Source organism: Branchiostoma lanceolatum, chromosome 9 (genome assembly GCF_035083965.1).
Source record: "Branchiostoma lanceolatum isolate klBraLanc5 chromosome 9, klBraLanc5.hap2, whole genome shotgun sequence".
Taxonomy (NCBI): Eukaryota; Metazoa; Chordata; class Leptocardii; order Amphioxiformes; family Branchiostomatidae; genus Branchiostoma; species Branchiostoma lanceolatum.
The window spans coordinates 607,502-621,771 of record NC_089730.1 but is presented as its reverse complement, the minus strand read 5'-3'; the positions used below and the strand labels follow the sequence as shown (position 1 = coordinate 621,771).

The 14,270-nt window shown below is 39.3% G+C and overlaps 2 protein-coding genes across 5 annotated transcripts in view; one reads left to right on the top strand and one right to left on the bottom strand.

Annotated features, from left to right (window-relative positions):
* The window catches only part of LOC136441393 (LIM homeobox transcription factor 1-beta-like), a 58,350-nt gene that overhangs the window by 24,991 nt on the left and 19,089 nt on the right, over positions 1 to 14,270 (bottom strand). The window lies entirely within an intron of this gene.
* Positions 1 to 14,270, top strand: part of LOC136441389 (protein zer-1 homolog) — an 89,755-nt gene that overhangs the window by 63,596 nt on the left and 11,889 nt on the right. Inside the window, exons 18-20 of one of the 3 annotated variants that reach the window (XR_010756877.1) lie at positions 10,334 to 10,507; positions 10,953 to 11,007; positions 12,800 to 13,955. The exons of 1 other annotated variant lie outside the window; for it this stretch is intronic. Coding sequence is in view for 1 of the 2 variants with exons in the window: in XM_066437658.1 (XP_066293755.1) it covers positions 10,334 to 10,470 (137 nt within the window). In the remaining variant the exon portion in view is untranslated. Of the gene's footprint in view, positions 1 to 10,333; positions 10,508 to 10,952; positions 11,008 to 11,056; positions 13,956 to 14,270 lie in introns of those variants that run through there. One more of the 3 variants, XM_066437658.1, reaches the window with a different exon arrangement.

Here is a 14,270-nt window from a genome sequence, read left to right as displayed (position 1 = left end):
ATAGGAGGGATTATCACGTGTTATCTTCTCTTGGTCTGGCCTGAACCATTACTACTGTGGATATGGGGGGGGGGGAGGGAGCTATGAACAACCAGCTTTTCTCAGGTCAGGCTAGACTACAGAAAATTATTCAACTTTTTTTGCTACATGGATCAATGTATGGTTGACTGGAAACAAAGTTAACTATTTCATCATCTGATATCAAAAAACTTTAACACTGTTATCTGCTCATTTATATGTACGTGACTTTTCAGGTGAGTTAAACATGAAATAAATGCTCTAATTATCAATTATCAACCAAGAGTTTGTCAAAAGATAACGGATGCAAGGGAAATGTTAGACAAACAAGAAATCATACTGTTATGGTCTATAGACTAAAAATTTAATGTATATTCACTAATAGCAGAATAAGTGATAATTTTCCATTTCCATGTCATGCTCCCATGGCAACAATGTTTCAATAACGTTAGGGATCGTAAACAATACACAATGTCAGAGCTGTTGTGACCAGGCAGGTGGACCACATCAACGCTTAGAGAACATGTCTTAGGAAATCTAATCCTTCTCCTTTCTTTTTTCCCCATTTAATTGGTGAAATGTACTTCCTGCTCAGGTCAGGCACTCCACACCTGCTGCTACCAGACAGAAATCTGAGCAAGCCTGCCTGTCACTAACAAGGTCACATCACGCCTGACCTTTCACAGCACTTCTGAAATTGCCATTCCAACAGCCACATATGAAAGACTGTAGAGACTGATGAATGGTCTGTGTCAGTGGCAATGGGACTTAGCTTTGTCGTGGGGGGAATGCAGTTTTGTGAACAAATATGACACTGACAACAGGACCATATGATAGGCTGGGATGTTATAAGATGCTGTGCTCAAGGACATGTGAATAATAACAGATTGATCATGTTCCAAGGACTGCATGATTTGTCTTTTACATGCATGTAATGATTAGCATGTAGCCAGCCTGGAATGACCATACAAACTACATGCATTAACCAGAGACCATTGTATACAGGCATGGCAAGATTCATTGTACAATATGAAGTTTGGCTGTCAAGGCCTGGAAAGCCAAACACATTTTGTTATGCTGGAATACTTGAATGTTGCTACATGTAACGTTATTCCTCAGTAATGTTGCTCATTTTTCATATAACCTGGATCACAAAAAATTACCCGTCTTCAGGTAATGCAAATTCTGCATAGTAGCCGGTAACTGATAAACAACTGACCCATTTTTTTCTGTTTTTTTTCACCTAGATTGTAACATTACATGATTATACTAGCTGAGACAATTTTGTCATGACCTGATGTCAAACAATAAGATTCATTGACCTTGCCCATGAAAACCCCCCTGGTGACAAGACTGGATTGGCCAATAGTTGGTATCAGTTGTGTTTGTGCTCCAGTCGTGCCAAATCCTGGCCTGGGGGAAGATGGTGGACATATTTCCTCCCACACCTGAGACAACACACATGGGGAAGCCAAGCACAGTCTACTCTTCTTCAGACAAGATTTCCTGGGATAATACATCTCTCCAGGAGCACTACCGCAACCGTCGAACTCATGTCTGCATGCTATGGTTGAAACAACTCACATATTAAACACAGAGAAACATGCTTTAAACAACGTTTAGGGTAGGAATAAGCCAACCTTCTTCAGTCTTTAATTTGTTTAGCTGTGGAAATTAATAAATTGTTATGCTAATTAAAGTGAGTATCATATTATATACATGTAAGATGTATTGTGAAGATTTGAGCAAAATAATGATTACCGTATCTGGTTTATCCACCATGTAAAGTCTACCTACATTATTTGTCTGCTCAAAAATCCTTGGACAGTGTTCCAAGGTACATACATGTAAATCGCCTGTTGTACATACACCACAGTTCTGACTTTCCAAATTGAGAGATCAAAAAAAGAAGTCTCCAATATGAGAAATTCAGCTTTTGAAATGCATGACATTTTATCAAGCGAACATACAATGTACCATATTAATATACATGTAAATGAAATTTCCTATCATTAATCAAGGATGTAAACAAGAAATCATAAAATGTATTCATAACTTCTTAGTTATGCTGTTGACCAGCAACCAACAAACTTAAAGTTTAAGGAGGGTAAAATTAGAGCTGCTCTCTTCAAAAATTTGCAGAGATTTAATCTCTACCTACATACAAGTAGCAGTCAGGGATGCCAATATTATGTTAGATAGGACTCATATAACGCTATTAATGTTAGGTGAACATGCATAATTCCTAATTGCAAATAATATCTAAATGATTTTTTCCTGATATCAAAGCATATGATATATTGCAACACTCTTGTCAACATCAGGAGTCTTCCATTTCTAATCCATGTTCACAAGTGTGATGTAACAGTTGACATTTCCTGACATCCTCCTGTCCAGCCAAGTCTGTGCCCAGCCCCATATCCAGGAGACTTTCACTGAGCAGGTCCCCTGAGGCAGAGATGTAATCTGTTCTGTTCATTCTGTTGGGATATCCTTGGATTGTCCCGCCTAACCCAGCACATTCCTCTCATCAGAGACCGGCTTTGTCTTCTATGTTTTGAAGTAAATTTTGCCGCAGGGCAAAGCCAAGAAGTTGTAAGGATAAGTGCTTCACATAACCAAACAATTGAAGCATTTAAAATTCAGCTTGTAAGCAATCATTCTAGCCCATTATTGAATTCGTTAAGCCCCTAACAGGTATCATGGGCAGGGTATCCCTCCCTACTTCCCCAGGGCAGGTTTTATACCACACTCCCCTGCACAGCTGACAGGTGTCCTGACTTTGTACAACACCAGTTTTTCTCACAAGTGCATGGTTTACCTTTGATTGTTATCCTTCAAATACCTGTCATACTATACTCCTACCTGACTCTGTACATGCTTGGGGGTGTGAAGAAAAGATCAACAAATAAACAGAGAAAGTTTGAATGCAGCATTTAGGTTGATCACATTATCTCTGGACCCACTGTGCTAACTTTGTCTGGGTGCATATAACTACATTCTAACAACAGTTGCTTTTCATGCTTTCTGTCGGACTGAAGTTGGCTATGATAAGGAGTATGGAACCCTGAACAGTTAGAATTGTTTATTCATTTGCTGTTTATGGCATTAGTCTTTTGCATTTTGCAAAGTTGTCAACGACCTTACACATAAGAGTCCCTCTTTGCTGCAGACCATTGCAAGACTGATGAGAGCGCCCTTCATCAGAAATACTTTTCCATCCTAGAAGATGTCATTAACCTGTGGACTTTCCCCCCAGAAATATAAGAATGTATGCAGCTTTGTCCACAGCAGGTTTGAATTTGTCCATTGGCCAAATCCACCTGGCCATTGAAGCCAGTTCTGCAGGATGATTTTGACCTTTACTTCTATCTACCCAAAGCTGGCAATTGTGTGCTGATCTCATTCCATTGTCGGGCTGAAGATAGATCAGTATTAACATATATTGTATCCTAGCTGGCTTATGCCTGAATTCGATTGCCACTCAACATGCAGGCTGCAAGTATTCACACAGCTTAGAACAGGAAAAATTCATGAATTTCAAAGCAATTCATTCAGGTACACAGCCATTTGCTTACTCAAATATCATGTGTCAATCAAAACCTGTGCACAGTTCCAGAAGAATGCCTGTAATTTTCTAGCATATGCCTCTTGTAGCTATGTATTACATATTCTGTCATCCAATCTGGAAAGAATGTACTCCTTTTTATTGTGACAGAGTTATGTCTGAAATACCTCGTAGACATTGTAAATGTTTCAAATTCCTTGGTGCAATGGATTCAGTATGCAGTAGGGAAAATTATTGTCTGGACATTGAAAAAAAAAGGAAAGCTTCCTTAGCCTTTGAGGCATTAGGGGCAGTAGTGGGTTGTGAACTTCTGAGTGTAGGGCATGGTATTGGAAAGTGGAGCCCATCCCTCTCCGATCCTTCCACTGCCTTTTACCTCCCCAACCAAAGTCATGTACCCATTTTTACACCTGCGTGGAGTGAGGAAAGTCGTGTATAGTGCATTTCCCAGTGGCCAGAACACAATGTATAGCCTAGCCACTTGGCTATCTGACGCCAAGTCTGAACATTTTACATGGTGTAAAGTTGATAGTAATAATAAAATCCTTCTAGCTCACTGTCATTCACCTCTAAGATATAGGTGCTGGGATGATTGTCATGGTGTCACTCTTTAATAACTGCACAATTTTGGAAATATGATTGTAATTTTGTATATAAATCTTGGGCTGTGTGGGTTAGATTAACATTTAGAAAGTACATGTATTACAAATTATTAACAAAAAGTATGAGACCACACCAATTTAATATTTTGGTTCTTGGACTTTTGCAGAAAATTTATGTGGTGGCCTGACAATCAAAATGAAAACAGCCAGTGACTGTATACTAAGACGCCATGCTTCCACTGCACTGGTCAGAAACATTTGATGTATGAATAGAAACATGTAGCATAATTTCAACACAGCAGCCTATGGTTAAAGATATTTCAACAATATTAACAACTAGGACGACAAGGACATTCAACCTGTATTGGCACCAAAATATGGGCTTTTTTGGGTTGATATGTGCCCAGAATAGTCTGATCTTTTTCTTTTAAATCAGAAGAAATGAAGTAGGGAAATCTGAGAACCAAGAAATTGAATTGAATTGTGTCATGGTAAAAGGGCCATCACAGTGAATCAAACGTGAATTATTCTGAAGTTTGCAGAGTACATACACAGAGTACAGTGGCTTTTTGCTTTCATTCAAATATTTTGAGATATCAGTATGGTACACATGTATTTGGTTCTTATGATTTTATCTAAAGAACTGCCATTTCAATATAAAATCTGGCATTCTTGAGTACATGCTACAATGTACATGATGTACTTAAAAGTTTCAAGTAGTACATTCATACATTATGAAGGTTAGCAGCAATTATGGCTGAACAACATACTTATTTGCTGGAAGGTACAAAAAGAAGACAAAAAAGTGGACACTAGCAAAGACATGATGAGGTAAGTGAGCAACAGTAGGTGACATTCTTTTCCTTCTCCTGCAATCACTGAATTTACTGTTCAATATAAAATACATGTATCAAAACAACATCATAACCCATTATTTTATGAGTTGTAGACATGTATATTCATGCCCTTTGGTATTTTCACTTCTGTCTTTAAATAATGCAGTCTCACTCAATCTACAGCCTTTTATCTGGGCTACAAAGACTAGATAGTATGTCAGGAACAGTAAATAAGCATGTACACCCCTGAGTCCATGACAAAAAAGCCACCACTCTCAGCTTTCTCCTTGTTAAATCCTTATGTAAATATGAGTTGCTAACTCCGTGGCATGCAAGGTTTATTCTATGGCAGACATCTTTGCACACTCTCCATGGATATCTGTGTGCTCTGAACTGTTTGTCAACATGGCCAGGTATTTTCCAACACTACAAGTTGTAGAACACACAGACAGCTGACAGGAAGAGAAATGGAGTATTTATGCTGCAGGCCATGGTTCTCTTGCTATTCCAAGCTTTACATTCCTCACACAATAGGTGGTGGACAAGGTGCACACAGTATCCAACTCACCCAGGAAAGTTAGCAAACACAGGTGCACAGGTAACCAGCAGGCAGGCTCAATCTGTGCTACAGTGTGCATGCCCTTTATGTGCAGAGAGGCTTGGCTTACCCTGGGACGTGGCAAGTGCTGTGGTAGTAGTACCCAAAGTATGGTATGGATGGGTGCTCACAGGAAACATCTGCACTGAACCTTCACTCACTCCTTTACAACAAAAACACACATCTAAAGAAGGATGGAATTGTAATGAAATTATGATGAAATAATAGAAAAATGAAGACAATAATGATATACTCAGTTATGTATCTTATCAAGCAATCTTAAATTCCTTGTCCAGAATTAAAATACATGTATCATATAAGACAAGTAATATGTAAAAAGTAAAAAGCCTGCACATTTGTATGATGAAACATTCTCCATATATTTTTCTTCACATGTGGCTAGGCTTTTCCTCATCCATTATTACCAATTTGTCCTTGACTGTCTCTTTAAGCCTTTGCCAACGCTCATGCTTGAAAGATCAGAGCTTTTGTTTGAAAGCTTTGAAAGAATTTAGGCACTAGTTACAAGCTTTCCTTTAGTCCAGGGGTGTTTTTGACACAGCTTTTATCTTATCACACATCTCATCTCAGGTGGTATCACTCCCTTTCAGAAAAGGCTGGGAACTCAATCCAGCGCATACCTGCAGGTTTTGAAAGTGATCCCATTTTAACCACCTTGCCTCATCCGTCTTACACCTGGCAGCCCTCTAACAGCAGCTTACTCCCCTGGTATCTTATCAATGCATCTCATCAGGCCATGCTCCATTTGAACTGAGAGGGAAGGTGTAAGACTGGAAACTTTGTGATCCCCTTGCAATGCAAACAGGCCAGCCTTAGAAAGATGGTTCTGCTCAGATGCAGCTGAAATAGTCCACATGGACCATGTGCAACCATGATGCGAACAACACCAGACATGACTGTTGGTGAGCAGAGCTGTCCTTGTGTGAGTGTGAAAGGACCAGTGTCTGTCTAATGTCAAGGCATAATGAGTTCATTCCAGACCAGTTTAGCTTTTGCTAACACTAACAGTGAGGGAAGGCTAATGAAATAATTACAGAACTTGTCAAACTCAATGGTAAAGTGGCAAACCTGGCTATAAACGGTGCTGTTCACACACAACCACTGTATTATAGCCATGAGCTGATCTCCCAAAGACAGGAACAGATTCTTGGATGTTGAACTTGGACCTGATTTAAGATCACTTTTGTATGCAAAGGAAATCCTGATCCCAAGTGGACTCCAATACCCCAACAATGCTGGTTACTACATGTTGTAATTGAATAATAAAATCAGAGTATCAGGTGTGTTTGAAACTAAACAGTTGATTTTTCCCCAGAGGTGTAGTGAGGTGTTATAGCAATTTCCTTTTGCCAATTGTTGTGGCAATAATCTTGGTACTTAAAGAAAGACAAATTAATGAAAATGTAAAATGACTGTAGAATTTGATGTCATTATTAGTATATTAATTATTTTCTTGAATTTTTTTTTCACACCTAATAAATTAAACTTGCCTGTAGCTCAAGATGACGTACCTACAAAAATCATGTCAAACTTCTGCGGAAATGTGTGACGGAGGTCGTGAAGGGGAAGCAAGTTTCAGATTTTCAAATAACCAAACTGAATGCTGTGATTGGTTTGAAATGAGGCCCAAGATGGCACCCATCAATGCCAACAAACTCAAAACAGCTAGCTATTCCTGTCGGGAACCTGGAACTATTAGTATTTGCTACTGTAGGGACTGCACATAATGCTGGAAATGTCTTCTTTTGGAGAGGTGTCGGAAGCAATTATAAGGATAAGTGTACAGATTGGATTAGTCTTCTGAGACCAACTGCCATTCTTCCAGTGAAAATGGGACAATGTGATAGCCATTGACATTGTCATTGACTAAACTGAGTTCTAGTGAAAGCTGTGAATAATGTACATGTAACATTTAATAATGTCTACACCAAGGACTGATATATTTTGTAGAGATGAGAATGCCAATAAATAAGTCATCCTGTGGTATATACTATTTGTACCAGCTCAAACTCCCCTGAAGATGCACCATGACATGGCAAAGCTGCTATGATACATGCAATGTTTGCCTGCAGCTGACTTGTCACTACATGTTGAATGCTTTGATGTTGCTGTAGGAACTGGAGGCACACGCAGACAGCAAACTGCTACTGCTGCTTCACCAAGTCATGGTGGGCTGTGAAGTCATTGGTTATAACAGGGGAATGCTGAGGCCACCATTATCCTCTGTTGACCTGAGTAGCCAGTGCCAAACTTTGGAGTTGGGATTTTTTGCAATTCATATAATGCAGTATCTCCCTCCATGCACCCCCCCCCCCCAAACAGTTGGTGAAAAGGTCAGGTAAAAGCTAGAGGATATATGGTATCCTCCAAGGGAAGACAAAGGATTTGCTTGGGTTGGGGATGTGTATGAGAGGGCAGCATTAAAATGTATCTGTTGGGGCATGCAAAGAGAGCGGTCAGAGGTGCCAAGATGTGAAGGCCTTTCCACTTGACCTATGCTCCCAGCACCCACCAAGCATAGCCTGTCAGCAGCACCTTACAAGGTCCCCCAGCCAGGATACAGAGACCATGTCAAATCAGGAATTCACTGGGGATGTAACACAACAAAGATAAAAGTAGACCATGACTAAAGCATTGTGGAGAAGATTATATGGTTGTACTAAAAGTAGAAATGACAATGACATGCCAGACAAAATCTCTTCAGTTTGTAGAAACACTAGTGTTGCCTTTGTACTTATAACGTTATGGTGGTTTTTAATATATTAAAGCTTGAGAAAAACAACAAGTCAGTCATCCTAAGAACACCAGGTTTTGTTTATTTCATGTCTACAGATTTGTATCACATAGTGCACCATCTCCGTAATTTATGAATGTAAGAAAGGACATTGATATAGGTAGGTTAGAGAACCAGCATTATTGTATAGCAAGAAACATGTGATTTGCACATGGGTTTCAAAAAAAGTCACCCAACACAAACTAGCTGTGATGGGAAGAGAAGCATGTAAGCTGTATGTTTGAACTTACATGTTCAAATCTTCTTAATGAGATTTAATGCTTAACTAACACCACATTACATTGTATACTATGCAATGTAGTACAATATAATGTGCTGCTTATTCACTGATACAACCTAGGCTGTACTCCATTCTATTCTGGCTGCAGCTCACTCCTTTGATCGCTTCTACGTGTAAGTCTGGAAATGAAACGTTCGTTCCCTACATGTAACGCTACGTCCTTTTTCTATCAATAGGGCCGGACGATTCTGCAGGTATGTGATCAAAGGAGCGAAGGATCTAGAATAGGATGGATACCAGGCTAAATACAAGGGGTCCGTGTAATTACAGAAATACACGAAATGCAAGAAATGCACCACCGAAATACACGATATACACATGAAGATGGATGAAATCATACTGAAAACAGTATGATTTGATGAGTAAATATCACATGTTGCTATATTTCGGCACAAAATGATATATTTATGGCCCAGGCGACAGGAAAAAGACTTGACGATACCGGCCTGCCACATGATTAACTTCCCCCGGAATCGCCAAGTATTTTCTGTGGATTTCTGTGCAGTGCTATGTAATACATTACTCTATGTCGAAATATAGCACCCTGTGATCATGATGTTTACTCATCAAATCATACTGTATTTCGGTAGATTTCACCACTCTATGAGTGTAAATGACTCAGATACCGCTAAAAAAAAAACATGGTGTATGGTAGCAAAGATGGCGGCAGCTTGTCAGGATCGCCAAGTATTGTTTTTGTCCGGTTTTTGTTGTCACCAGAGCCATATACTAGTATACATTGTTTTATGCCATATTATAGCAACCTGTGATGTTTACTCATCAATTGATACTGTATTTCGGTAGATTTCACCACCCTATGAGTGTCTATGACTCAGATACCGCTAAAACAAACAAACAAATATGGCGTATGGTAGCAAAGATGGCGGCGACTTGTCAGGATCTTATTTTTTAAATCTTTTTGTTGTTGCCAGAGCCATAAATACATTATTTTATGCCAAAATATAGCAACCTGTGGTGTTAACTCATCAAGTCATACTGTATTTTGGTAGGCTTCACCCATCTTCATGCGTATTTCGTGTATTTCGGTGAATACACGGACCGGATACAAAAGGCCCTCCAGGGTCAATTAGAGCTTTGTCAAGATTGATTAAAGACACAAACAAATATCTACACAAACAATTATTTTTTTAATGTTCTATTTGATCTTAGATTCAAATTTCTTTCAAGGAAATAGTTACGTTATGTTAAGTCTGGGAAATATTTGCTTTATTCTTTAAATCAAATGTTTTTAGCAAAACACCATTAATTATTGTTTTAACAATTTATGGTGTTTTGCTAAAACATTTGATTCAAAGAAAAGCATGATTTGCAATTACAATCAAATATGATGGGAGAATTAGGAATGAAAAATTGCAGCCAACAAGAGAGTATACTGGGAATTACCATACAAGAGGGATGCTTTAGCTACCAGTCCTTTGACTGTAATTATCCCTTTCAAAATATTTCATGTAATGGAATCCTCTGAATTCACTGATCAGTGAGCCTGTACACACTATTTCACAACTTCCAAAAGCAATGTCCTATTCCTATCATTTCCCTATTATTTCTAGCTAGCACAGTCTGCTTGAAATTAATCTACAATTTTGGTTTTGTAGAGTTTGTCTGTAATGGTCAACAAATGGGACCTCATGCATGGACCTATCAAAGGAAGAAATGTAAAAATGCTTCAGCACATCTCAACTCAGACTGTTGGTGCAGATTTAACCGTGACATGCAGGCTGGGACGGGGTGAACTGTGGGGAATGAAGAGCTCGGGACCAGTAGAGAAGGTATTTCGTTATTTTGATGTTTCTGGCTAAAAACAGGTAAATTTGGTGAGCATAGCAATGCTAATTGTGCGACCAAGGAGTCAGGATACAGAAAAGTTGATCTCTATTCACATTGTCTTGTTTTCTCCACACCTAGCAATAAAAAGTGCTTTTTCGACTTTTAGCACTTTTTCCAAAAAACATGTATTTGATTCACCTGACAATAAATATTCAAATGAAAGCCTCACATAGTAATTTACTAATGTATGATACTTAACCAGAAAATTTGCTGTCAAACTATTTAGCATACATGTAGATCAGTGTGTGAAAAGCATTCTGTAGAAAGTACCATGCATGTTTCAAACATTTTTGCCCATTCTGGTTTATTGATTTTATTGCATATTGATTGTACAATTGCACACAGTAAGATATTTCTGCATTTTGTGTAAATGCATATTTTCCACAGGTGCAAGCTGGGTCATTTACAAGTTACCACAGAAAACTCAAGAAACAGAATAGAGGTGAATATCCCATGAATATGACTGCCTGAGCCTGTTTCTGCTTCATTAGGTCTGGTACAGCTGAGTGCAGAGGTGTGCATGTATTGCCTGGGGCTTGGCACAAAGGCCATGAGCTTTGGTGAGAATAGATGTTGTTAACATCATCTAAAAAGACTTGCACAGGTGTGCACAGAACTAAGGCCCAAAGTACTAAGCTTGACTCAGGAAATATGTGATCTGCATGAAGATTGGACATGAAAGTGAGAACTAAGACAAGACAGACATTCATACAATTTTCCCAGCTAATTGTGGTGTCATTGTCACACATTTTCCGACAAATAGTTTTTCTTCAATGTTTATATTGACCACCAAAAAGGGATACAAAATATGATGATGCCTGTTGTCGAGGATTAGTGGGAAGGGGTTGAGCAGGCCCTCTGGTGGCTGAACAGGGGAACTGGCATGGGCATGGGTTGGTGGATTTAAAAAATGTAATGCACATCTAATGTACAGCGCTCACAATAGCCTGACAAACATGTCTTAAATATGTGTATCATATTTATATTTTTCAAAAAAATTGCCATTCAATATGGATGAAGAATGAGGTATGTAGCCATTATGTAACCTTGAAATGTGGTATAAGCACAAGCAAGCAATGTGGTATCATATCATATGGTAACATGGTGGTGTGTGTGTGGATATGGTATTGTATGATGCCTATATGGTGTGTGGGTATGGTATTGCCATTGGTATAGTGTAATTGCATGGTAAAGTGGGTGTGTGGTGCTATTGTGTAGATTGGTGGTGTTGTATGTTATAGTTTTGTGGGCAGTGGTCTGATATGCTGTAGTGTGGTATGTGATGGTAAGCCAAGGTGTAGTGTGGTGTGTGATGGTACGGTAAAGTGTGGTGTGTCTCATGATAAGGTATAGTGCAGTGTGTGTGATGATAAGGTAACATTATAGTGCGGTGTGTCATTGTAAGATATAGTGCAGTGTGTGATTGCAAGGTATGGTGCCACATGTGTGATGATAAAGTATACATGTAGCACCGCGTGTGTGACGGTAAGGTATAGCACTGCATGTGTGATGGTAAGGTATAGCACCGTGTGGGTGATGGTAAGGTATAGCACAGTGTGGGTGATGGTAAGGTATAGCACCGTGTGTGTGATGGTAAGGTATAGCACTATGTGTGTGATGGTAAGGTATAGCACCGTGTGTGTGATGGTAAGGTATAGCACGGTGTGGGTGATGGTAAGGTATAGCACCGTGTGTGTGATGGTAAGGTATAGCACGGTGTGTGTGATGGTAAGGTATAGCACTATGTGTGTGATGGTAAGGTATAGCACGGTGTGGGTGATGGTAAGGTATAGTACCGTGTGTGTGATAGTAAGGTATAGCACCGTATGTGTGATGGTAAAGTATAATACCGTATGTGTGATGGTAAGGTATAGCACCGTGTGTGTGCGATGGTAAGGTATGGCACCGTGTGTGTGATGGTAAGGTATAGTGTCGTTGTGTGTGATGGTAAGGTATGGCACCGTTTGTGTGATTGTAGGGTATAGCACTATATGTGTGATGGTAAGGAATAGTGTGGCATGGTGTGGTATGCTGTAGTGTGGTGTGTAGTGGTATGTTATAGTGAAGTGGTATGGTAATCTACCATTTGGGACAATTGGCATGCACTGCTGGGTTTTGCCTCCCATTGCCCATTCTAATGTCTACATCTAATTGGCCCTGACTCTGAATGCTCATCAAAACTTGATCCTCCATTATTGAATGTTGTTTTAAGAGTTGTTTTGATTGTTTGCAAGACTCCAGGAATACCTCTGTGAAACTGACAAGAGTGTCCCCAACTCCCAAGACTGGCATCAGCTTCAGCCTGTCAGATCTGGACTTGCTGGAAGTAATTACCAGCCATCAGCTGACAAATTAGAGATAAAAACCCAGGAGTTGGGTGGTATGTCCCAATGTAAGGCCCCAGCATATGAGCTCCATCTAATATCCCCGCCAGTGACTGGTGGCACAGAGTATGAATAGTAAATGAAACAGGGCCTTCTGTGGGGGATACAAAAGGTAAGCTGAAGGTAGAGATGCCTCCAGGAGGAGACACCAACAACTCCACATATATCATCCTTTTATTTCTGTGATGTTCTCAGTTGCTAGGCAGGTGTTTGAAGTTCTGCTTGTTCATGACATTGCTGATATTTCTAACATCAACGTCTACTATACTGTACACAGTCATTTAGCAGCAGAAGGATTTATGGCTACAGTACAGGAAGAGTAGAAGCCTGTCATGCTTCATAAGCCTCCAAGTAATGTCCTGGGCACTTTCATTTTTCTTTTTGAACTTAGTGGTTAAACTCATCCTATAGTACAGGAAGGGGGGAACAAACATGAAAATGTACATTAGCTTGCAAAGGTAGCATTTGTTAACCTTTACAGAAATGTTTTTGTATGTATAGGTACATAATGTTTTTTACAACTTTTTCAGGGAGATATTTCTATATATAGAAAATACAAGTTAAGAATTGTTGTTGACAAAATCCTCAATTGGCTACAGTAGAAGCCACTTAATTGCACAACGGATTAACGCACACTCCTGTGAATTGCACAGAATCCCAAAATCCCAAACCCGTTCCCATTCACTCCATGTTAGTGACTTCACATATCTGCAAGGCGCATTGTCACCAATGCCAGATAACTGCACTAAAATTTGCACTGAAATTTGTCAAACATCGTCGATAAGTTAACTACAAGGTGTGCTAGAATCGACAAACGTGTTAGAAATGAGCCGATAACTGCCTATGTGTAAAGGCGCAATATTGCCAATATGTTTGAAATTGTTTTTAAGAACAACCTATGAAGAAAAAAACGTCTAAAGTTTAAGTTGTATCTGTGTAAGATTTGTAACATGTCCTTGAATTCTGTATGTGTAAATAAAGTTAATAACTGCATAATTTTTTCTGATTTATTTGTGTCAATGTTTCTGACTTCCCACCCCACCTCTTGCCCTCAAGCTGGGCAACTTCGCTTTGTTGCGCCATCCAGATAATTGCACCAAATAGGCTGACAAATGGGATGGGCAGCTAAGCGGATTCTACTGTAGTTTAAAATGTCTAATCTATACACCATAATCATACAGCTATCAACCGTGATGCTAAATTTTATCACCAAGCAAAAAAGCAAATACAGGTACATGATTGTATGTAACGTTATAGATGATGTTTCCAATTAAATTGGAGCATTTTGGATCTTTGGCCTCCAGGGCACCTTGGTCAGGCA